The sequence below is a fragment of the Ascaphus truei genome, chromosome 6, assembly GCF_040206685.1.
Source record: "Ascaphus truei isolate aAscTru1 chromosome 6, aAscTru1.hap1, whole genome shotgun sequence".
Taxonomy (NCBI): Eukaryota; Metazoa; Chordata; class Amphibia; order Anura; family Ascaphidae; genus Ascaphus; species Ascaphus truei.
The window spans coordinates 123,666,106-123,692,185 of NC_134488.1; the positions used below are offsets into that span (position 1 = coordinate 123,666,106).

A 26,080-nucleotide genomic window follows, 5' to 3' on the forward strand; every position below is an offset into this window, starting at 1 on the left:
GGAACAGCATACTTTGGACAGATGAAACTAAGATCAACCTGTACCAGAATGATGGGAAGAAATAAGTATGGAGAAGGCTTGGAACGGCTCATGACCCAAAGCATACCACATCATCTGTAAAATACAGTGGAGGCAGTGTGATGGCATGGGCATGCATGGCTTACAATGGTACTGGGTCACTAGTGTTTATTGATGATGTGACAGAAGACAGAAGCAGCCGGATGAATTCTGAAGTGTATAGTGATATATTGTCTACTCAGATTCAGCCAAATTCAGCGAAGTTAATTGGACGGCGCTTCACTTTACAGATGGACAATGACCCAAAACATACTGCGAAAGCAACCCAGGAGTTTAAGGCAAAGAAGTGGAATATTCTGCAATGGCCAAGTCAATCACCTGATCGAGCATGCATTTCACTTGCTGAAGACAAAACTTAAGGCAGAAAGACCCACGAAAAAACAACAACTGAAGACAGCTGCAGTAAAGGCCTGGCAAAGCATCACAAAGGAGGAAACCCAGCGTTTGGTGATGTCCATGCGTTCCAGACTTCAAGCAGTCATTGCCGGCAAAGGATTCTCGACAAAATATTAAAAATGAACATTTTATGATTGTGTTAATTTGTCCAATTACATTTGAGCCCCTGAAATAAGGGGACTGTCTATGAAAATGGTTGCAATTCCTAAACGTTTCTTACGATATTTTTATTCAACCCCTTGAATTAAAGCTGAAAGTCTGCACTTCTATTGCATCTCGGTTGTTTAATTTCAAATCCATTGTGGTGGCGTACAGAGCCAAAATTATGAAAATTGTGTCAGTGTTCAATTATTTCCGGACCTAACTGTGTGTATATACACAGTAATACTTGTGTTGAAGTTTCTGGATTTCTTGCTGTTGCATCTGTCAGTGAATCCAATTGAGATGAACATTCATTACTCGTGTACTGCACCAAATTTGTTAAAGCTGAGCCTGCAAGCTCACCGCACCGATTTGTTAAAGCTGAGCCTGCAAGCGCTCTGTACCTATTTGTTAAAGCTGAGCCTGTAAGCGCTCTGTACCTATTTGTTAAAGCTGAGCCTGCAAGCTCACTGTACCTATTTGTTAAAGCTGAGCCTGCAAGCTCACTGTACCCATTTGTTGAAGCTGACCCTGCAAGCTCTCAATTAGCGGAGCGTGGGAAGGTGAATTGACGATACATCTGTAAGCCTATTAAGTAACAATTCAGTGCAATTTATTTATGCAACGCAATACAACAAAAAACACATTAATAATCTTATTTAACTGTACAGTTCATGTCTGGTTATCTCCACACCTTTAATTAATGCAAGTGAAGCCTGAATGTATTTTCCATGCTGCACACAATTTAGCAAGTACTGCAATGCAAACTCAGGGAATTTGGGCCCTTTCACGCTATGGTTTGAACTGAGGGGAGGATGTGTTTATTCGGAGCCTGCCCGCAGTCTTCTAACCACAGACATGTAAAGCAGTGCGGCATTTCTAGCCTCCCCGTCACTAAAGTAGCACTGCATGTTTGTCCTCAAAAAGATCCCTCTACCTAAACCAAAAGTATTTTTGAATCGTAGGTTTGCCGACTTCTTCCAATAGTTATTGAACAAAGTAACATTTCTTCTACACTAGTGTCTTGTCCAGGAACTGTGACGGTAACTTGCCCATCTGGCAACAACACACATCATTAGGAACACATTAACTTTGTATGGCTCCATCACTTTCATCTTAGAACAAAAGCGCTCTTGGAACACCGAGCAGCGTCGTCAAACACTTATGTAATAATACAAGAAATGGTCAAATCCAGGGCTGCTGGCTTTTGCTGGTTACATCTGTCACCAATGTCCTCCCTGTGGGTCACAGGGTTAAAGCCCTGAGGGTATTTGAGAAGAGACGGTGTCCAGTGGCTGCCAGTGACATTCCATAAGTGCATCATACAATTCCTCGCTCTGCTTCGTAAATTGTTTATTGGCTTCGGTCACATTCACCTGCGGCATAGGATCTGTGGAGACAAAACCAGGTTCATTACTGGTGTCCCTGGCCTATAAGTCGCAGTGGCTGTTCTAGAACGGGGTCCACAACAGCTGGAGGTAGCTGCCCAGCCCTCTGATCATCCTTGGAGCTCAGGGCCCATCATACTGCATGGTCACTCCCCAAAGGCTCTCTCTATGCATCACACCGCACACAGTCATTTGCCCCGTTATCGTAAAGGGGTAGTATTATTTAGGCCCGAGCTTCTCAACTCCAGTCCTACTAACAGTGCAGGTTAAGGCTATCCTCTCATTAGCACAGGTGGCCCAATCATTTTGACCACATGTGCTCAAGCCAGGGGTATCCGTAAAACCTGCCCGGTTAGTGGTCCTTGAGGACTGGAGTTGGGAACCGCTGATTTAGCCGTGTGTTTTAACTGCACTGCATCTCACAGTGCTTCTAAATTTTAACCCTTTCAGGCACCACGTCACATTCCATGCTGTTGGTTCTCTTCTCTTTATGCAGTGGAAGAAATACAACAGACAGTAAAATATTGGTAGTGTAGGACTTGCTGATAAGGTCACTGTTACATGGTTGCTGGCTTGAAATGTTTTGGACAAAATATTGCTCTAGATGACCCATACGTCTAAAAAATAAAATAAACCCATAGAAATGAATCAAAATTTCTCCTATTGGACGTGCAATGGGGCTTTGTTTTTTTTTGTATAGATAGCTTTTCTTCCAGCCGTTTGTCCCAAGGCCAGCGTTATGCGAATCCCGGTCAGGCAGGAGGAGTGAAAGGTGAAGACCATCTAGAACACTGGCCCCACCGGTGGAGAAGGGGTAATAGCAGCAGCCTTATAGGGTTTCTGTGTGGTGAATGAGGCTGGTACAAGTATGACAACAAAACTCACCTTCCAATGCATCATCTCCCAACTGCTCTTGTGTCTGAAACGAAAGAAGAGTCTACAGTCAGAATGGAAGATGCACAATGGGGTGTTATGTATTCCCAGCCAGAAACACAAGGTTACAGCGGATAACCACCAAGTCTGACCCCTTTTCCCCACTTGTTCTGAAACATCCGATGTAATTAGAGCTTTTGCTTTTCCATATTTAGGACCGGCTTGGTGTCGTCTATCCCCCAAGCAGTCTTGAAGTCCTTTATTGTATTCACCTCCCACCTCCGCAGGATCTCTGTTCCAACAACCCTCACATCTTCTCTGAGCCTCCTAGGAAAAGGAGTCCCTGCCCCGAAGAGCTTACAATCGAAGTGGTAAATAGGGAGAACTGGCAGAGACAGTAGGAGGGAGTTCTTGTAAGGGGCCATAGTAAATGCATATGAAATGTATAGTACCTGCCAGCAAAGTTACACATGTGCCTCATTAAAAAGGAGGCGTTTAAAGCATTCCCCTCCCCCAGATATGGGCTTTCCTCCTCCTCCTCCGCCAGAGACCTGAAGATAATTTCTGTGTAACATCTAGCCTGCAACATCTGTATAACCTCTATAGGTAGTCCAGATTTACTAAACGACAATCTAATAAAAATATATATTTTTAAATAAAACTTCAACGCTTAAATAATACCGCGATAATGTGATCACTGCACGATTGGTAATTAACATGTATGGCCTAGTTACATATGCAATAGCGTGAAATGTAACGGCAGTAACACAAATAAGCAAGGAAATGAGGAATTCATGGCTAATAACCTATTCACATACTGCTCACCTAAGTCCGATACAGCGATATGTCGCTAGTGCCTCAAAATAGCCATTTTTATCACCTACCCTAGTTAAACACACACACACACACACACACACACACACACACACACACACACACACACACACACACACACACACACACACACACACACACAGCTTAAACTAATTTGCCACCTGGGATACAAAAGGCATAAACATTTCTAAAAATGTCCCCACTTATCTTCGCATTATGTATAGAGCCCTTGGCGGCACATATCCGTAATAGCCCCGATATAGCAGGAATACAAATCAAAGAGCAGTCACACAAGGTGGCCCTGTATGCGGATGATATCCTAATGTTATCAAAGCCCCTTACCTCCCTGACGAATGTTTTCAGCCTGTTGGGCGAATTTAACAAGATCTCGGGATTCAAGATCAATCAAACCAAATCAGAAGCGTTAAATATAAACCTGCCAAAGGTCACCGAAAAACTAATTGATCTAAATTTTAACTTCAAATGGCATGCCTCCTCCATTAAATACCTAATGGTTAATATCACCAAAGATTATAACGCCCTATATAAAGCCAATTACCCCAAACTGATAAGGACTCTGAAGGAGGATCTCAGGATTTGGTCAGGCTACACAATTTCATGGATCGGCAGGATCCAGAGCCTCAAGATGAATTTTCTTCCCAGAATCTTGTATCTTTTTCAGACCCTCCCGATACAAGTGGCCAAGGATGACATCCTTCGTTTACAGTCCTCCATGGTGAAATTCGTTTGGGATAACAAAACACCACGCATTAAATCTAGCAATTTAAATCAGACCAACAGTTAAAGGAGGACTGGCGGTACCTTGCTTGATATCGTATTTCAGAGCGGCCCAATTAACCCAAATTATTCAGTGGCATATGCACCCTAGCTTGCGTAGATGGGTGGAGTTAGAAAAAGCATGCTGCGCCCCCGTAGACCTACAACATCTAATTTGGCTACCAAAAAAGGTACATGGGACCATGGGAGAGCCGCTGGCCGCACTGAGTAGCTCGTTGGCAACTTGGGAGAACACCAGATATAGGTGTGCCCGTACTACCCAGCACACCTTCATGACCCCGTTTGTGGGGAACCCTGATTTCGCTCCGGGCCTGTTGAGCAGGAACCTAGTCACATGGAAAACAAAGGGCCTCACGAGGCTACTACATCTGGAGGGAAGCCAATCAATAAAATCCTCTGACCAAATTAAATCAGAAACAGAGATGCCAAACGCTGAATTCTTTAGATACCCCCAGATAAGAGCATTCTACACAAAGATCCCAAAACGCCCCCGGGGTACAAATTTTGAGCAGCTGTGTTTAAGAGGAACGGACACCACGGGACTTACGTCTAGGATTTACAGGGAGGTGGTCTGTCCTGGAACTGACGACGACACCAAACTTAGCTACAGGAACAAATGGGAATCGGACTTAGGGGAGACGATAGATGACGAGGACTGGACCACAGCAGCTAAAAGCTCCATATGCACTACTTAAGTTTGTAAAAGATTACCCCCCATTGTGCCCTAAACAATGTGGGGAACACGCAGACTTGCTGCACATGCTGTGGGGTTGCACCAGAGTGGCTCCTTTATGGGAGGAAATCCAAAATTGGCTACAGAGAATTCTCGGACTGGAGGTCCCCCTGGACCCCTGGCTGTTCCTCCTGGGCAGGCGCACCCGGGGGCTGGGCAGACCAGCGCAGAAATTGATTGCACATTTTGCAACAGCCACGAGGTGCGAAATTGCAGCATTATGGAAGCTACCAGATTTACCCACAATTACGAAAATTCGGAACAGAATTTGGTATATTTGCCGGATGGAGCAATTGACGAGTCTGGTCAATGACACCGGCACAAACTTCCTAAAAGTCTGGGCCCCGTGGCTAGACCAATCAGACATCCCCGGGGTGGATGCCACCACCATACTGCCCTGATAGATTGAGATGCATTCTCCTCCGAAGTAACGGTACTGACAGTAACCAGACGAGGTACAGATAGGGATGACGGTCAAAGGAAGTAGCGCTCCTTAGGGTAGGTCTGCGCTGGAATGGTGTGACAACGGAAGAAGACAGAGACGCTAGGTATTCCCTGTAGCCTCAGCCATCAATGGGGCAAATCATTTTCTGCCATAGGGTTTGGCCTATTACAGAACCCCATGTTATAAAATCTCCAACCACATCACCCACCAAACAAACTGCATCTCTAGCCCACTTAGCACAGATTTCTAGCAGTGAATGCCTACTTGTATCGCGGGCGTTATTTAAAGAGCGAGAACCACATTTTTGTGGTGCATGCAAATCAAATATGACAACACACTTATAAAACACAGCAGAAATACACACACAATTCTAGAACAAACTTTCAAAGCTCTCTCACTGTTCAGGAAAGCAATACAGAATAACTCCCATCAGCGAGAGACACACTGCTGCACAGCCCCGCTGTAACCGAGGCCCCCCGGGAAGCCGCATCAGGGTAACCTCTAACCCTGTGCTTCCCGCTATTCTCCCGCTTTACCTGTGAGGTGCTCTGTGTGTAGCCGTACTGTGGGCAGCTGTAACTGCCAGTTTTCTGGTCATACTTCCAGTTAGTAAACCGTTTAAACTGCCTGTAGTCATAATTGGCCTGCCGCTGTTCAATGGTTGGCGTTTTATTAGTACTGTAAAAGAAGAGAGAGAAGAGAGAGAAGAGAGAGGAGAGAGAGAGGAGAGAGAAGAGAGAGGGAGGAGAGAGGGAGGAGAGAGGGAGGAGAGAGGGAGGAGAGAGAGGAGAGGGAGGAGAGAGAGGAGAGAGGGAGGAGAGAGAGGAGAGAGGGAGGAGAGAGAGGAGAGAGGGAGGAGAGAGGGAGGAGAGAGAGGAGAGAGAGATTCCTATAAATACATCCAGAAAAAAGGGAAACATTTTATACAAGTTGCTTCTTATATCAAATAGGGGTAACACCGGCAAATTCTGATGTTGATTAACATTTCTGCACAAAAATAATATGTATGCATATAAGATGATGTTTGGAGGAAAGTTACATGCGAAATGTATAGGTTCCCTATCGCTTAACACAGAAGCAATAGCAGCTTTATGGCTCATATACAAAATAGGAGCTCTATATATCCGCGCTGACAATGTTACATGTCATGTTACCGCTAATCTTTGTATTATATTGGAATGACATAGCAATGATTTCATCAAAATGAAAACCCATCATCAATCCCACTGCTGTGAACCTGATGAAGGCGCCACTGTCACACCGACAGCAGGAGCAAAACAGAAACAAACAGTTATGTTGGATTAAAGCAGCAAAACATGTGAAAGCTTATGTTTTTTTTTTTTAAATACATCAGTTCTGTAGTATTAGATAATACTGCCTGTATTGTTTATAAACAAAAAAAATATTATTAAACGCTTAATGCCATTTTTAACGAGATTTAATATACTGAGCATCCTTTGATCTCTCTAGCATGTGTAGCCAGAGGGGGAGAGGGGCAGGGGTGGTATTGCTGCTTTACTGGGATGCATGAGAAGTTATTGTATAAAACCTCGGGTGGGGATTGGGATCATTCGATAAACTCCAGCACTGTTTTGTTTAACAGTTTCAGGGCAAGTGCAAGTGCGATTCACAGCACAATTTATGGGAAATAAAGTCGAATTAGTCCGGAATACACTTCTAAGGCTAAGTCCATGGCACTGCAGGCCGCGCGGAGGCGTCCATGCAGGGCGCGATAACATTGGCTAACGGCATTGATCACGCCCATAGACCACACAGCAGCGGGAGGGGTCGCGCGTTGCTGACGGCAGGTCACGTGAGCGGTTCGCCCAATGAGGGCGGACCAGCTCCGTGACGCCTCCCATGGCGCATCTACACTGGACACAAAACACACTCGCTTCACGCGGGTGACGTCACAGCCTTTGCACGCCTCCGCGCAGGCGAAAGCTGTATGGCCCTTGCCCAACCGTTCTGTACTATTACACTGAGCTTTACAGGCTGCGAGTCCTGCTCTGATGTCCGGGTAATAAAGTCGGGTTAGTCCGGGACACCCTTCTAACCGTTCTGTACTATTACACTGAGCTTTACAGGCTGCGAGTCCTGCTCTGATGTCCGGGTAATAAAGTCGGGTTAGTCCGGGACACACTTCTAACCGTTCTGTACTATTACACTGAGCTTTACAGGCTGTGAGCTCTGCTCCGATGTCCGGGCACTGCTCGCTCCTCTTGTTGTGTTACCTATTCTTAATGTCACAACGTCGCAATACCAATGTAGAAACCAGTTAGCGAGAGTGATACGGAGAGCGGAGGCTTTGTGCAGGGTAGGATTAGAAGTTTACTACAACTATCTCCCAGTCATTTTAACAACTATTAACCCCTTTCTTGTCAGGTGGGCTGCTGATTGCTGTGGCAGCAAAGTGGTTAACATTGGATAATGGCCTAAAACCTAATATTTCCATTATAGGGTAGTTCTCCAACAAGCTAAGGGCTAGAGGCCAAAAGTTTATTGTACGGTTACTTAGTGCAGCGGTGCGCAAACTGTGGGGCGCGCCCCCTTGGGGGGGCGCAAGATTATGTAGGGGGGGGGGGGCGCGGGCTGGTTGCAGGGAAACCTGGGGGCGGGCAGAGCTGTGCACGGGCGGCCAGAAGCTCCGTGCTGCTGCTTCTATGTGTCTGTGTCTTGCAGAGGGGGCGGGGCTTCTCTCTGCACACAGACAGCCCCTCCTTCTCTTCCTGTCTGCTTCCCGCACCAGTTTTCAGCAGCATGGGGGGTTGGGGGATCGGAGAATGTCGCCCCCCCCAGGAGAAAGTGTGTGTGTGTGTGTATTTGAGTGTGTGTGTGGGGATTGAGTTTGGGGGATTGTGTGTGTGTGGGGGGGGGGATTGTGTGTGGTGGGGGGGGATTGAGTGTGTTTGAGGGGGGATTGAGTGTGTGTGGGGGATTGTGTGTGTGTGTGTGTGTGTGTGTGTGTGGGGGATTGTGTGTGGATTGAGTTTGTGAGTGTGTGTGGGGGGATTGAGTGTGTGTGGTGGGGGGGATTGAGTGTGTGTGGTGGGGGGGGGGATTGTGTGTGTGGTGGGGGGGGGAGTGAGTGTGTGTGGGGATTGAGTGTGTGTGGGGATTGAGTGTGTGTGGGGATTGTGTGGGGGGATTGTGTGTGTGTGTGTGTGGGATTGTGTGTGTGGGGGGGATTGTGTGTGTGTGTGTGGGGGGGGATTGTGTGTGTGGTGTGTGTGTGGGGGGGATTGAGTGTGTGTGTGTGGGGGGGGATTGAGTGTGTGTGTGTGGTGATTGATTGATTGAGAGTGTGTGTTGTAATGCAGTGGTGCGCAAACTGGGGGGGCAATGAGGCGCAAGATTATTTAGGGGGGCGCAGGCGGCGTGCGACGAAAACTGGGTGCGAGGGCCAGCAGAGGGGCGGCCAAGAAGATGTGCACGGGCGGGCAGCCGAAGATATGTGCAGGTGGCTGAACAGGATAGTGCAGGTGGCGGCAACGTGATGGTGTGTGAGCGCACGCGCAGGGGCTTCGGAGGTACGGGGAGGAGCACGCCCGAGCACGGTGAAGTAAAACGCCCCTCCTTCGGTGTCTGCCCTGCAATAGCGCTGTGTTCCTGCTCTCCTCCGCTGGCAACCTGCTTCGCTGCGATCCTATGCAAGTGAAAGGGTCGGCTGCACCTATATCACTCATACTATGAATGTACAGAAATAATGTAAAAAAAACTGTGAAAATACAACATTAAAAACGGGAAAAAATAAATAATACTGTAGGTAGAAGTGTGGATGACAATGGGGATAGCAAGACAAAAAGCATGGAGGGGAAGGAAGAAAAAAAAAGGGGGGGGGGGTGGGGGGAGAGGGAAGGGAGGTGGCAAAGAGGTGGATGAATGCCCCCCCAAAGGATTGCCTTTGTGCACGTACGCTCTCCCAAGCTTGGCGCTTGGGGAGACAAACAAAATTGACTTTGATGTGCGCTCAGCAGCAGTCAATACACACACACACACACACACACAGATAGCCCCGGTCCACGCTTGCAAAATTATGCAGGACACCCTGTGCTCATGCTTGGAGAGTTGGTGATGTCACCGCTCTCAGCAGCAGCGTGGACGCAGCCTAATTTTGCAAGCGCGAGCTGTTGAAATATGTAAGTATTTAGACATATTTGGATTTATATTGTATACCGTTTAATAAAGGGGGGGGGTTTCCATGTGATTTTGATTACATCAGGCAGGGGGGGGCCCGAGAAATTTTATGGATGAAAAGGCGGGCTCGGCATAAAAAGTTTCTCACCCCATACTTAGTGGAAAAAATAAATAAATAACTATGTATATCAACAAATGGTAGCAATGCAGCAGTCTAAGGCCATGCCTATAGGGCTGTGGTTGGCGACGGCGACACGGCGGGTGACGTCACCCGTCGCCACCGGCGAAAGTTATATTTCGCCAGGCAGCGGGGTTGCGGGATTCCGGCAATTTGATTTGTTCAAGGGCCGTCACGGCTCTTGAACAGTCACATTTTGCCGGCTTCAGATTTTCGCGCCGTCGCGTGCACTATAAGCGCACGCGGTGGCAATGTATTTGTTTTCGGGCGACGTCGCGTCGCCGGCACTATAAGCGTGGCCTAAGGCCTCGGCCAGGGTGGCGCTAAGCGGGCCGCGATGAAACACATTGAGGCAATGTGTGGCCTGCGTGAGCAAGCGCCTGCTTGGCGCTTAGCTGCTTGTAGAGCAAGCAAATTTGAATTTGCCGATTGTGCGAACAGAGCTCACGTGACGCGCTTGCAATGAGGGCAAACCAGCACCGTGACGTCGTGGCTGCACCCCCAGGCGAGCACGCACCTAGCCGGTCACAAATCGCCCGGCAGAGCAGGGCGCAGCGCATGAGAGCCAGCGCACGCGCTCCCTGCCTGGCCACAGCCTAAGAGGTTGATAAGATATCTTACAAAGATCCTCACACTTGTTTCAGTTTTAAATAATTCCATCCAGTTAGAAACACTGGTTATCGCCACACAAACAAACATTAATAATAACCTGGTTTCTGGTGGTTTTTCATAGAGTGAATAGGTCAGGTTAAATCGTTTGGTCTAAAAAAAAGAAAAAATAGAAGCAGATTAGCAGACAGAAAATGAAGCTTTACTAATTTGTTTTCCCCGCCTGCTCTCCCCTCTGCTCTCGCGTCAAATGACGTTGCCACGACAATGCGACGTTATGTGACCCCACAGCGTCATGTAACGCCGGGTTGCTATGGTGACGTGTCGCCCGACACCATGGTAAGGGAAGTTACACAGGCTTCGCACGATCCCCCGGCATTTAATTTAAATGCCTTTGGGGAAGCGCCGGGCCCCTGTAACTGCTGCACCCCCCAGTTTGCGCACCCCTGCCTTAATCTGCACATGTGAAGGTTTTATAATCAAGACTCTGCTCCACTTAGGGTTACAGGGAAAGTATCTCATTCAAACAGACTCCGGTTCTAGGAGTTAGCCCCATGAGTGACCGAGAGGTCCAGTAACCCAATAGGAGACCATTTACAGTATGTAGCATTTGGCAAATAAAAACCACCTGGCCCACCTTATCTAACCCTTCTCCTGGTACTGTCCAGTCTGTGTTGGATTCACCGTGGATAGTGTACATTACAAGATGCGGTGAATACTTACAAGGGCAGCACCTGGAAGGGGTCTTCCATTGAGCCTCTGCAAACACCTGTCTGCCGCTGCTTGGTCAGGAACTTCAACAAAACAGTAACCAACTGGGAGCCTGTAAAGATTGGAGGGATAGAGAGAAAGGGGAAGATAGAGAGAAACGGGAAGATAAGGAGATAGAGGGGTAAGAGATGGGAGAGTGGCAAATAATTAGAGTGCGGAATAAATACCCAGAAAGGTATTATACTACGTTTCAAGGTACAAAGCTATTGAACAATGGGAAAAACATACTGCTTGGGGACTTAATGACATGGATACCGTGCAAACTCTAAAGGTGCGCATACGTACACACACACGCACGCGCACACGCAGTGAAGATTGAGATAGTGTGTGTGGCTCAGGCTATATGAAGACAGACTATCATCACCTCCATTTTGGCGCAGTAGCCATATTGAGTGTTTGAATGTATGCATATTTGTATATGATCTGTGAATGATTGAGATCCTGCAGAGTATCGCTTCTAGATGTAACTAGCCCTTGTGTAATTCCTACGAGTCATGAAAGAAATTGAAATTACATTCGTAAGAGGTTTTTCCTGCCTTATATATTTCTGCTGACCGTAGGTTCTGTTATCTGACAGATACAGTACACACAGAGAGCTAAACAGGGTTACTCCTTAAAGGTTAAGGGGCCCACATTGCTGTAATATATAGGATAAGAATATAGCATATTTATGTATCAATATGTATTTTTGTATAAGTCATCATATTGTTTTTATCTCTAAGCCAGCCCCCTTAAAGGGCGTATTGCTCATTTTGAAATGTATAAAAATGTGATACCAAGCAATATGTTTTCAGAGGCATGAGTTCATTTTTGAATTCTCTCTCAATTGTACCTTGGTGCAGATAAACTCACATTGATACTTTGAACCCTTGACTCATTGATTTTATTTCTACGCTTTCACAACACACGCTCTGCAATACCAGCACAGCAGTAGCAAGGAAAAAAAAAAAGGAAATGTATTATGTCCAAGCATAAGCCCGACATTACAGTTCTCTATATGTCGGGCTTATGTTTGCACTTTGGATATAATATATTATCTTTAATGCTACAACTGTGCTGGAAATGCAGATCACTAGTGTGATCTATATTGACTTGCATCGAATCCACTTTACCGTGCATCACAAATGCCTTCTTATATGCACTTCACCCTGTGTGTGGGGCTGGTTTGCCCAGATCGCTCTAGAGAGACACACACGAAAATACATTTGGCTACACAAGTGACAACCAATGGCTGATACACAGGAGCTGAATCATCTCCCCCACTATTTACCCCAAAACTTCTCACCCTGAGGCTTTGTTCCGGATGATTTTGACACTAAGGACCTTCTCTCCCATAGTGGCAAAGGCTCTGGAGATGAAACTCTTGTTCATGTATGGCTCTAGCTGTTGGCGAAGAAGATATAAAACATGAGATGGGGTAGGAATGGCACAGAGAGGATATAAAACCTGTTACACGCTTATTTCTCGGGGGATTTTACCAGTCCTGGTTGGGGTGTATATGGCATGTATTCTGGGTTACAATTTGCTTGTGATTGGGGTGTTTGCTGCTGGAAAGCCTCAAGAGTACCACAGAGAAAATAGGAGAAATGTCCCAAAAAGATGCATATCACCAAACGGTTAAAGAGAATAATCTTATCCAATCCCTCAGAGAACCAGAGGAAGAAATACTCTGTACATTCCCGAGCACATTAATCCGATCCCACTGCGGCTTTAGGAAAACAGCTGAATTTGAATCTGATTATTTTCTTGTTAAACTGTGTGTGTCTGTGTATGCATCTATAATTGTATTTATATAGCACCAACATTGTACACAGTGCTTTACAAAATTACAATCCTAAATAAATCAATTACAAAAAGTGGGTTTAAGTGCAATGGTAAATAACATAAGGCAATGGGAGACCCTGTCAAAAAAGAGCTAACAATCTAAGTGATTGCACAATCCTATGAAGAGGTGATATTAGGGGGAGACACATTGTGTGTGTGTGTGTGTGTGATATATATATATATATATATATATATCTGGAACTGAAAATGGGACATCTCATGGAGATCTGTGTGCAAGTGGGATAAGATTCACAAATACTATATATTGTGTGTGTGTGTGTGTGTGTGTGTGATATATATATATATATATATATAGATATATATATATAACACACACACACACACACACACACACACACACAATATAGTATTTGTGAATCTTATCCCACTTGCACACAGATCTCCATGAGATGTCCCATTTTCAGTTTGGGATTGAATCTCCCAATAATAAATCTACTTACATCTCCCATCCACAGACTCGTCATCCTGGATCCAACTCTGTGCCGCTTACCCCGGTCTCAGGCCTCTCTCTCCCCTTACCCCAGTATCAGGCCTCTCTCTCCCCTTACCCCAGTATCAGGCCTCTCTCTCCCCTTACCCCGGTCTCAGGCCTCTCTCTCCCCTTACCCCAGTATCAGGCCTCTCTCTCCCAGTATCAGGCCTCTCTCTCCCCTTACCCCAGTATCAGGCCTCTCTCTCCCAGTATCAGGCCTCTCTCTCCCAGTATCAGGCCTCTCTCTCCCCTTACCCCAGTATCAGGCCTCTCTCTCCCAGTATCAGGCCTCTCTCTCCCCTTACCCCAGTATCAGGCCTCTCTCTCCCAGTATCAGGCCTCTCTCTCCCCTTACCCCAGTATCAGGCCTCTCTCTCCCAGTATCAGGCCTCTCTCTCCCCTTACCCCAGTATCAGGCCTCTCTCTCCCAGTATCAGGCCTCTCTCTCCCCTTACCCCAGTATCAGGCCTCTCTCTCCCAGTATCAGGCCTCTCTCTCCCAGTATCAGGCCTCTCTCTCCCCTTACCCCAGTATCAGGCCTCTCTCTCCCAGTATCAGGCCTCTCTCTCCCCTTACCCCAGTATCAGGCCTCTCTCTCCCAGTATCAGGCCTCTCTCTCCCCTTACCCCAGTATCAGGCCTCTCTCTCCCAGTATCAGGCCTCTCTCTCCCAGTATCAGGCCTCTCTCCCCGTCCCCCAGTCTCAAGCTTCTCTCCACGTCCCCCCGGTCGATTTCTCCCCGTCCCCCCGGTCGCTCTCCCCGGTGTCTTTCTCTTCTTCCAGCCGGGGCTCTCACTTCCTCTCCTCCTAGGCCTCAGATAGGCTCCGCCCACACACGCGCTCGTAAAAGGAAAGGGGCGTGGCCTGTAGCTGCCGCCCGCCCACGCAGGCAGTCATCCCACCAACGCACCCACCAACGCACCCAGTTACCCAACCCCACCCAGGTAGTCAGTCACCCACCAACCCGGGCAGTCACCCACCCAGGCAGTCACCCACCCAGGCAGTCACCCATCCACCCACCCACCCAAGGCCGTCAAACCCAGGCAGTCACCCATCCACCCACCAGGCAGTCACCCACCCAGGCAGTAAAGGCAGTCACCCACCCAAGAAGTGAGTCACCCACCCACCAGGCAGTCTAGGGCAGTCAGTCAAGGCAGTCAGTCACCCAAAGGTAGTCAGTTACCCACCCAAGTCAGTCAGTCACTCAGGCAGTCAGTCACCCACCCACCCAGGCAGTTACCCACCTAGGCAGTCACCCACCAGCCCACCCACCCAGGCAGTCACCCATCCACCCACCAGGCAGTCACCCTAGGCAGTCAAGACAGTCACCCACCTTCTCACCTAGGCAGTCACCCACCTACCCATGCAATCACCCACCCAGGCAGTCAGTCACCCATCAAGGCAATCAGTCACCCAAGTCACCCACCCACCCACCCACCCAGATAGTCACCACCCACCAGGCAGTCACCCATCCACCCACCAGGCAGTCACCCACCCACCCAGGCAGTAAAGGCAGTCACCCACCCAGGAAGTGAGTCACCCACCCACCAGGCAGTCTAGGGCAGTCAGTCAATGCAGTCAGTCACCCAAAGGTAGTCAGTTACCCACCCAGGTCAGTCAGTCACGCAGGTAGTCAGTCACCCACCCACCCAGGCAGTCACCCACCCAGGCAGTCACCCACCAGCCCACCCACCCAGGCAGTCACCCATCCACCCACCAGGCAGTCACCCTAGGCAGTCAAGACAGTCACCCACCTTCTCACCTAGGCAGTCACCCACCTACCCATGCAGTCACCCACCCAGGCAGTCAGTCACCCACCCAGGCAGTCAGTCACCCATCAAGGCAATCAGTCACCCAAGTCACCCACCCAGACAGTCACCACCCACCAGGCAGTCACCCATCCACCCACCAGGCAGTCACCCACCCATCCAGGCAGTAAAGGCAGTCACCCACCCAGGAAGTGAGTCACCCACCCACCAGGCAGTCTAGAGCAGTCAGTCAAGGCAGTCAGTCACCCAAAGGTAGTCAGTTACCCACCCAAGTCAGTCAGTCACTCAGGCAGTCAGTCACCCACCCACCCAGGCAGTCACCCACCCAGGCAGTCACCCACCAGCCCACCCACCCAGGCAGTCACCCATCCACCCACCCACCAGGCAGTCACCCTAGGCAGTCAAGACAGTCACCCACCTTCTCACCTAGGCAGTCACCCACCTACCCATGCAGTCACCCACCCACCCAGGCAGTCAGTCACCCACCCAGGCAGTCAGTCACCCATCAAGGCAATCAGTCACCCAAGTCACCCACCCACCCAGACAGTCACCACCCACCAGGCAGTCACCCACCCACTTGCCCAGGCAGTCAAGGGTAAGTCACCCACCCAGGCAGTCACCCAAGTCACCCACCCACCCAGATAGTCACCACCCACCAGGCAGTCACCCATCCACCCACCAGGCAGTCACCCACCCACCCAGGCAGTAAAGGCAGTCACCCACCCAGGAAGTGAGTCACCCACCCACCAGGCAGTCTAGGGCAGTCAGTCAATGCAGTCAGTCACCCAAAGGTAGTCAGTTACCCACCCAGGTCAGTCAGTCACGCAGGTAGTCAGTCACCCACCCACCCAGGCAGTCACCCACCCAGGCAGTCACCCACCAGCCCACCCACCCAGGCAGTCACCCATCCACCCACCAGGCAGTCACCCTAGGCAGTCAAGACAGTCACCCACCTTCTCACCTAGGCAGTCACCCACCTACCCATGCAGTCACCCACCCAGGCAGTCAGTCACCCACCCAGGCAGTCAGTCACCCATCAAGGCAATCAGTCACCCAAGTCACCCACCCAGACAGTCACCACCCACCAGGCAGTCACCCATCCACCCACCAGGCAGTCACCCACCCACCCAGGCAGTAAAGGCAGTCACCCACCCAGGAAGTGAGTCACCCACCCACCAGGCAGTCTAGAGCAGTCAGTCAAGGCAGTCAGTCACCCAAAGGTAGTCAGTTACCCACCCAAGTCAGTCAGTCACTCAGGCAGTCAGTCACCCACCCACCCAGGCAGTCACCCACCCAGGCAGTCACCCACCAGCCCACCCACCCAGGCAGTCACCCATCCACCCACCCACCAGGCAGTCACCCTAGGCAGTCAAGACAGTCACCCACCTTCTCACCTAGGCAGTCACCCACCTACCCATGCAGTCACCCACCCAGGCAGTCAGTCACCCACCCAGGCAGTCAGTCACCCATCAAGGCAATCAGTCACCCAAGTCACCCACCCACCCAGACAGTCACCACCCACCAGGCAGTCACCCACCCACTTGCCCAGGCAGTCAAGGGTAAGTCACCCACCAGGCAGTCACCCAAGTCACCCACCCACCCAGATAGTCACCACCCACCAGGCAGTCACCCATCCACCCACCAGGCAGTCACCCACCCACCCAGGCAGTAAAGGCAGTCACCCACCCAGGAAGTGAGTCACCCACCCACCAGGCAGTCTAGGGCAGTCAGTCAAGGCAGTCAGTCACCCAAAGGTAGTCAGTTACCCACCCAGGTCAGTCAGTCACTCAGGTAGTCAGTCACCCACCCACCCAGGCAGTCACCCACCCAGGCAGTCACCCACCAGCCCACCCACCCAGGCAGTCACCCATCCACCCACCAGGCAGTCACCCTAGGCAGTCAAGACAGTCACCCACCTTCTCACCTAGGCAGTCACCCACCTACCCATGCAGTCACCCACCCAGGTAGTCAGTCACCCACCCAAGCAGTCAGTCACCCATCAAGGCAATCAGTCACCCAAGTCACCCACCCACCCACCCACCCACCCAGACAGTCACCACCCACCAGGCTGTCACCCATCCACCCACCAGGCAGTCACCCACCCACCCACCCACCCAGGCAGTAAAGGCAGTTACCCACCCAGGAAGTGAGTCACCCACCCACCAGGCAGTCTAGGGCAGTCAGTCAAAGCAGTCAGTCACCCAAAGGTAGTCAGTTACCCACCCAAGTCAGTCAGTCACTCAGGCAGTCAGTCACCCACCCACCCAGGCAGTCACCCACCCAGGCAGTCACCCACCAGCCCACCCACCCAGGCAGTCACCCATCCACCCACCAGGCAGTCACCCTAGGCAGTCAAGACAGTCACCCACCTTCTCACCTAGGCAGTCACCCACCTACCCATGCAGTCACCCACCCAGGCAGTCAGTCACCCATCAAGGCAATCAGTCACCCAAGTCACCCACCCAGACAGTCACCACCCACCAGGCAGTCACCCATCCACCCACCAGGCAGTCACCCACCCACCCAGGCAGTAAAGGCAGTCACCCACCCAGGAAGTGAGTCACCCACCCACCAGGCAGTCTAGGGCAGTCAGTCAAGGCAGTCAGTCACCCAAAGGTAGTCAGTTACCCACCCAAGTCAGTCAGTCACTCAGGCAGTCAGTCACCCACCCACCCAGGCAGTCACCCACCCAGGCAGTCACCCACCAGCCCACTCACCCAGGCAGTCACACATCCACCCACCCACCAGGCAGTCAAGACAGTCACCCACCTTCTCACCTAGGCAGTCACCCACCTACCCATGCAGTCACCCACCCAGGCAGTCAGTCACCCACCCAGGCAGTCAGTCATCCATCAAGGCAATCAGTCACCCAAGTCACCCACCCACCCACCCACCCACCCAGACAGTCACCACCCACCAGGCAGTCACCCACCCACTTGCCCAGGCAGTCAAGGGTAAGTCACCCACCCAGGCAGTCACCCAAGGCAGTCACTCGCCCACCCAGGCAGTCACCCACCCAGGCAGTCAGTCACCTACCCACCCAGGCAGTAAACCCAGGCATCCACCCACCCGCCCAGGCAGTCAAGGCAGTCACCTACCCTCACATCCACCCAGGCAGTCACCCATCCACTCAGGCAGTCAGTCACCCACCCACTCAGGCAGTCAGTCACCCACCCACTCATGCAGTCAGTGACCCCCACCCAGGTAGTCACCCACCCAGGCAGTCACCCACCCACCCGCCAACCCACCCAGCCAATCACCCATCCACCCACCAGGCAGTCAACCCAGGCAGTAAAGGCAGTCACCCATCCAGGAAGTGAGTCACCCATCCACCCACCCACCCACCCACCCACCAGGCAGTCACCCACCCACCCAGGCAGTCAGTCAAGGCAGTCAGTCACCCACCCAAGTCAGTCAGTCACCCACCTACCCATCCAGGCAGTCAGTCACCCACCCAGGCAGTCTTTCACCCACACAGGCAGTCAGTCACCCACCTACCCAGTCACCTACCCACCCAGGCAGTCAGTCTCCGAGGCAGTCAGTCACCCACCCAGGCAGTCAGTCAGTCAGTCAACAACCTACCCACCCACCGAGGCAGTCAATCACCCACCCACCTAGTCGGTCACCCACGCAGTCAGTCAGTCACCCAAGCAGTCAGTCAGTCACCCAAGCAGTCAGTCAGTCACCCAAGCAGTCAGTCAGTCACCCACTGTCACGGTAACTTATGACAAGATATTATTTACACCAAATAACTGGGTTGAACTGAACGAGGCTTAGATATAATAAAGTATATTTATTCCTTAGATAGGTAAACACAGCAAGATAGTACAATTAACAGACAAGAAGGTAACACTTACTTAGGGGTTGGAATGAAGAAGTATCAAATAGCAATTCTCCAGCAATCAGGTATCAATCAAGATGTATCAAGAAGACAAAGACTGTAGGGTTGACAACAGTTTATATATCTTTGCAACCCTATTCTTACTATTGAGTGCAGACTATTGGTGAACAATTACCTGCATCCAATCTCTAACGTGGGAACACAGTTTAACCCATGCCCCCCCAGCTAGTTGGCACATGCGTACTGGGACCCTGAGGGTCTCATTTCTGTAGCCCCACACCCAAGTCAGGGGCGCCGGGCAGTCTGCCAGATAGGGTATCTGGCAGGATATTCTTTGTTTGTAGGTGTGAGTTATGGCACCTACAAATCACTCCAGCTTCACGCTTCTCCGCCCTCATGTAAACAGTTAGAGTGGCTGAGTCTTTGATCAGGGGCATGGTTCTTAGACATTAGGTCGCCCTCCGGATCATTTGCATTCCTTAGTGTGCAGGAATCTTCGCGGGCTTTTGTCCCCGCTTTGAAATACAGTATGGTTGTTAATACACAAACATATTAAAATAACCAGTTCTGTTAGGTCAAGTGGGTCCAAACAACCCAGGCCTTAATGCCGGAACTGGGACACTATAGGGTCCAAGTTTCAGCCCGCTGCGACCTACAGAACCGGAGATATGCAAATACCACATAAATCGTTTCTTATTTTATTACAAAATTCTCCGCTGAAAAAGAAATCTCAGTTTTTCACTTATTATAATAAATCTTTATTAAAGAGATATTTCGTCTTCATGGAGTCCCGGCGGATATGGATTCGGACCACAGATCCCAATTCGTCTCAAGATTTTGGAAGGCCTTTTGTCAAAGAATGGGCATCTCCCTTCATTTTTCTTCGTACCATCCCCAGTCCAACGGACACACGGAAAGAGCAAATTAGTCAGAACAATTCCTGCGATGTTTTGTATCTGAACTACAAAACGACTGGATTGATTTGCTTCTGTGGGCCGAGTTTTCCCACAACTCTATGAAGCAAGATTCCACACTGGAATCTCCGTTCTTTTGTGCATACGGGTACCATCCTGCTCCCCTTCCTTCTTCCAGTCCTCTCTCCAGAGTCCCTGCAGTGGATGATAAGATCCAATGTCATGATGGACACAACTATTAACACATTTATATTTTGGGTTTAGATTGAGCATACAAGTGAGCAAAATAAATTGTCATTTATTTCCTAGATAGACAGACACACGACCTTAGAATACACTTAATAATTACACTTACTGGGATAGGGAACAGGATAAATTGTCCAGTGAATGAAAAGCACAGAAATAATGTCCCTTTAAATTGCAGTCCGTTTGCAAAGGGGCGCAAGATGCCAGGCCCATAAGTCAGTGAAAAATGTGAAAAGTTCGTTCTGGTTCTTTGGGGTTCGTTCTGGAATCCCCAGGGCTAACGAAATCCTGAAGCAGGGCTAGTTTCCTTGTTGCAATGTTTTTAACCCCATGCATTCTGGAATCGCAGCCGCTGCACTTAGATCTTATCCGCTTGAAGAAATCAGGTAACAACCACAGGAATGAGGGTTACAGGCCTCTTTAAGGACAGGGCACACAGGGGCCCTTGCAGATTTTCATTAGCCTCATCCCATTGGCAAGGAATTATCTTTTTCCTATCAGAGCCTGCCATGTAACGTGGGAAAATCCTACAGCCAGCCCAGGTAACTCTATGCATGCTCAGTGAGCAGCTTGGTAGCACCGCTGAGTAAAAAGGGGCCACTCGTTTCTGGGGACGCAACGTCTGGAGTTTGGTCCCAAGGTGTGAAAATCCAGTATGAGTAAAAGGATCTGCTACTCAGAAACATCCTGATTAAGTCAAACTTTAAGACTCTGGGGGCTTTCATCTGCAACACTTCACGAGACCCATAGGCCTTGCCTCAACAGGGGGTCTCTGAAAGTGCAGAAGAAAGTGCCCCCAGCTCATGTATGTAAAACATTTGTTCGTTACATGCATTACAAAGGCAGGCAGAAAAAATAGCATCCTGCCTGTACATCTAAACCTGCAACAGAAAGGCACTTTATCAAAAATATATGTTTTGCAAATGACAAAGTTATATTTTTACTATGTGTGTGCTTGGGGGGTTACATGGAGACTGCACACCAAAAATCAGGGTGCTGGCTCGTTCCGTTCCTGAATTAGTGGAACATTCTTGTTATACAGCACTGCAGGTAGAGACTAGCCTGCAAAAAGGGGGACAACAATGCATAGAAGGGAAAATAATACATGGGTAATGCATATAAAATTAACCCCTTCATTCCCCAATGCGAATTAGGGTTAACCAGCCGAGCATATTGCCTTTATTAATGCGCTGATTAACCCTATTTTCGTTACATCCAAGAACTGCAATTACTCTGGAAGAAGATCCAGACCAATCTGACCAAAGCCGCCCTCCAGCAAAAAAACCCAGGCGGATAAACGTTGATGACCACCTCCCCCGTTTCCAGTGGGAGATCAGGTTTGGTTGGCTACAAAAAATATCCGACTAAAATTGCCCTCCTCCAAACTCGGGCCCAAGTTAATTGTACCGTACAAAATTCTGAAACAGGTCAACCCAGTGGCATTCAAACGGGAACTTCCAGATAATTTAAGGATACCTCCAGTGTTCCACATCTCCCTCCTCAAACCGTTCGTCCAGAACACTTTCTCTCCTATTCTCCCTCCTCCTAGACCCTTTATGGTGGATGGCCAGGAGGAATTTGAAGTATGCCAGATACTGGATTCCCGTAGATCCCAGGGCGGGCTACAATACTTGGTCCATTGGATGGGTTATGGACCCGAAGAGAATTCATGGATTAATTCCGGGGATGTCCATGCCCCCAGACTGGTCCGGGCGTTTCATCGGAAATTCCCTGACGACTTTGTGGTCTTCCACTTGTAGTTTTGGGAGGTAACAATCTCTAAGGTAGGCCTCAATCTGGGTCAGGTCCGGGACTTTAGCATTCAGAGTTAAATTGTCGAGATCATAGAGATCCGTATAAAATTTAGCAAATTCCTCTGCTGTCTTTGAGGGGTTATAAGTCACTTCTCCCCCTTTTAACCTAATAGCGGGAATAATGCTCTCAACCTGATCCCTCTAAGTTTATTAGCCAATAAACTGTCCGCATTATCTTCCTTGTCATAATACGTTTCTTTGGTCCACTTAAGAGCTTTCTCTGTATCCTCTAATTGCACCCTCTTAAGATCCTCCCTTGCCTGGGTCAGGATTTTATCAATTTTCCCTCAATGGATTTTTCTTATATGATTGTTCTAATTTTACAATTTTTTCTGTTACAGTTTTTTGTTTTTCTATTTTAATTATCTTTCTGTGGGATGCTATTGAGATGAGCAGTCCCCTGATCGTGACCTTATGTGCCTCCCATAGTGTTGGTGTTGATTCTACAAAGCCATTGGTGATATGGAAATAATTTGTTTAAGGAGTCTCCAATTTATGAGTTAATCTCTGGATAATTCAGTTATGAGTCGTTCATCCTCCAATGGAATGATTGAGTCCTAGCAAAAGGGGGATCGAACAGAATCACCACCAGGGCGTGGTCTGACTACGTGATAGGCCCTACATCTGAGTGGATCAATACCTCCAGGATACCCGTGGATCCAAATATATTGTCAATTCTGGAGTACGAATCATGTGGGGGTGTCACAGATGCTCACTACAACCTGGGCTAGACCGCGGGGCTGAGGGGGGATGTGTATAACCGCCGCCATACAACCACAGGGCCAGGTCCGGATAGCAGAGTCAAGGAGGTATAGCCGGGTCAGGGTAGGAGAGTGTTGGTAGGTCGTGGTACTTGTCGTGGTCCGGGGTGGGAGAGAGAATAGTCGTAGTCTGTTAGCCGAGGTCGAGGAGAGAGCGGGAATCCAATACAAGCCAAAGTCCAGGAGTAGAGAAGAGGCAGGTCCAGGTACAGGCAGGGGTCAAAATGGTAAACAGTCAAGGTCAGGATACAAGCAAGAACTCAGGCTGCTGTGAGCACGGTGCATAAATGAAGGTTCAGCAACAAGTAGAGGGCTGAATGGGTATAAGTAGAGAGAAGAGCCAATGGAAGGGAAGCGAAGGGGAGTGGTTAGATGTAGGAGGAAAGCTGATAGGAGGACGTTACCTGAGGTTCAGGTGTAGCCCAGCTGAGGGTAATCCATGAATTGCAGGCAGAGCGGCCGCCACGCGTGCATCCCCTGATGGTTGGCGTGACGCACCAGGGAGAGGTGGAGCAGGCGCGACCCAGGTGGTCCGGTTATGCTGGCCTGTTGCGGCTGCGCACGTCTTCGGACTGCTGGCGTGACGTGCCAAGGGGGTGTGGCCCAGGCGTGACCCTGACAGGGGGTGAATAAAAGGAGTAATCCCTCTGCCCTTTATGTGAACTACGCCAAGCATCGCATAAACCGTATTATTTAAGTAGCAGTCTAAATTTCTAGGTTACACTATATGTCATAGCAGAGTGTGCTTAATCTGAGTGGGAGGACTTATCCACATCCGGGTCTGGTACCATATTAAAATCACCACCAAATATCAGCAGTTGCTCTCGGCTAGCTTCCGTGGATTCCAATGTTTCCCTTAAAAAATCAATTTGTCCCTCGTTGGGTGCATACCATATATATTCACTAACGTGATATATTGCCCTGAAAGAAGCCCATGGACCACTAGGCACCTCCCCCCCTTGATCTATCTTAAGCTCCAATACCTGGAATGGAATGTCCCGTTTAATCAGTATCACAAGCTCTCTTTTTTTGCTAGTAAAAGAACAGTTTAATGTTATAGGCTATGTCCCGCTGAAAGTGTTTGGGGGTTCCTGAGTATCAAAATGCGTCTCTTGCAAGAAAACAACATCTGCTTTCAAGTTCCTGAATTCTTTTAGGGCCAGTCTACGTTTACCATTACTGTTAAGACCTTTAACATTCAGAGATACTAACTTCAATTGAACTTGGCTAGTCATTTCTGATATCGTATCTCTCTCTCTCTCTCATGTGAAAGTTGTGAACTGAAGACTTTAATGGTTGTAGGAAACAAATGGGGATAGAAAAAACGAAGGGAAGGGATTTTCCCCCTCTGGGGACTTGGGAAAAAATAAATAAATTACATTTTAAAGTAAGATGAGTGTAACCAGCCACTCATCCCAGATTTGCGGCCAGGCCCTACGTGGCCTGGCGGGCATATGGCTCATCTGACGTCGGTCATGCAGGGCTCCCAGAACTTGCACACCCGCCTCTATCTGCTCACCCTCCCCTGATCACACCTTCACTGCGGCCCGCTTAGAATATAAAATCTTATTATATATTTGTGAAAGCACTGTATGCCTGTCTGCATCTTCCTGTGTCCCTAGGGGAAATCTCATTGGTCCCTTGGCCCGCCCGCTCCCGCACCACTGATTGGCCTGAGGCGGAGTGACGACACACACACACACACACACACACACACACACACACACACACACACACACACACACACACACACACACACACACACACACACACCTCTCTCTCTCTCTCTCTCTGTCCTCTCCAACCCCCCATCACACTCACCTCCCCCCCTCAGCTCCCCCCCCGGTGCTCCGCTCAGCTCCCCGCTCAGCTCCCCCCCGGTGCTCCGCTCAGCTCCCCCCCGGTGCTCCGCTCAGCTCCCTGCTCAGCTCCCCCCCGGTGCTCCGCTCAGCTCCCTGCTCAGCTCCCCCCCGGTGCTCTGCTCAGCTCCCCGCTCAGCTCCCCCCCGGTGCTCCGCTCAGCTCACCGCTCAGCTCCCCCCCGGTGTTCCGCTCAGCTCCCCCCCGGTGCTCCGCTCAGCTCCCCCCCGGTGCTCCGCTCAGCTCCCCCCCGGTGCTCCGCTCACCTCCCCCCCGGTGCTCCGCTCAGCTCCCCCCCGGTGCTTTGCTCACCTCCCCCCTGGTGCTCCGCTTAGCTCCCCGCTCAGCTCCCCCCCCGGTGCTCCGCTCACCTCCCCCCCGGTGCTCCGCTCAGCTCCCCGCTCAGCTCCCCCCCGGTGCTCCGCTCACCTCCCCCCTGGTGCTCCACTAACCTCCCCCTCGGTGCTCCGACAGGCAGTGGGCAGGCAGCCTGCCGATGCCACGCGGGGCGCCTAAGATGGCGGCGCCCGGAAGGACCCCCTTCCTCCCTCGCGAGGGAGTGCTCCGCTCTGCTCCCCGCTCAGCTCCCCCCCGGTGCTCTGCTCAGCTCCCCGCTCAGTTCACCCCCGGTGCTCCGCTCACCTCCCCCCCGGTGCTCCACTAACCTCCCCCTCGGTGCTCCGACAGGCACTGGGCAGGCAGCCTGCAGATGCCACGCGGGGCGCCTAAGATGGCGGCGCCCGGAAGGACCACCTTCCTCCCTCGAGGTGACGTGTGTGTGTGTGTCTCACTGTGTGTCTCACTGTGTGTCACTGTGTGTCACTGTGTGTCACTGTGTGTGTGTGTGTGTGTGACAATGTGTGTGCGTGTGTTACACTGTGTGTGTGTGTGTGTTACACTGTGTGTGTGTTACACTGAACACACCTTTGAACTACCCAACATTACTTCCCCATTTAAGGAAAGCATCAATTACCAACATGGCACATTACTGTTATTAGTTCAGCTCGTGGAGATGTGGGGCTGCATATTTAAACAAGCCCTTGTGTTTGTTACGGTTATCCTTTTCCATTATGTGTGTGTTACACTGTGTGTGTGACACTATGTGTGTGACACTGTGTGTGTGTCTCATGTGTGTGTGTGTGTAGGACAATGTGTGTGTGTGTGTTACACTGTGTGTG

General features: G+C 50.0%; 1 protein-coding gene across 2 annotated transcripts; it reads right to left on the minus strand.

The window, feature by feature from the left end:
* Positions 1-1,206: 1,206 nt before the first annotated feature.
* Positions 1,207-14,402, minus strand: LOC142497827 (tRNA selenocysteine 1-associated protein 1-like). Of its 2 annotated transcripts, XM_075606184.1 has the most exons (8): positions 13,775-14,402; positions 13,667-13,708; positions 12,667-12,764; positions 11,334-11,433; positions 10,711-10,763; positions 6,223-6,364; positions 2,889-2,922; positions 1,207-2,005 (listed from the first exon to the last, which is right to left on the minus strand). In XM_075606184.1, the coding sequence occupies exons 2-8, from the start codon at positions 13,688-13,690 to the stop codon at positions 1,869-1,871; spliced, it is 588 nt and encodes a 195-aa protein (XP_075462299.1). In that variant the 5' UTR covers positions 13,691-13,708; positions 13,775-14,402; the 3' UTR covers positions 1,207-1,868. The 2 variants fall into 2 exon arrangements, with proteins under 2 accessions (XP_075462299.1, XP_075462298.1); XM_075606183.1 differs by having other exon boundaries at positions 13,667-14,401.
* Between the last annotated feature and the right edge of the window lie 11,678 nt (positions 14,403-26,080).

Coding starts and splice junctions, on each gene's coding strand:
- LOC142497827 (XM_075606184.1), bottom strand. CDS start 13,690: ATGACGAGTCTGTGGATGGGAGAT. Junction 6,365..10,710: donor GAAAAACCACCAGAAACCAG/GTTATTATTAAT, acceptor CTTCTTTTACAG/TACTAATAAAACGCCAACCA. Junction 2,923..6,222: donor ACACACAGAGCACCTCACAG/GTAAAGCGGGAG, acceptor CTTTCGTTTCAG/ACACAAGAGCAGTTGGGAGA.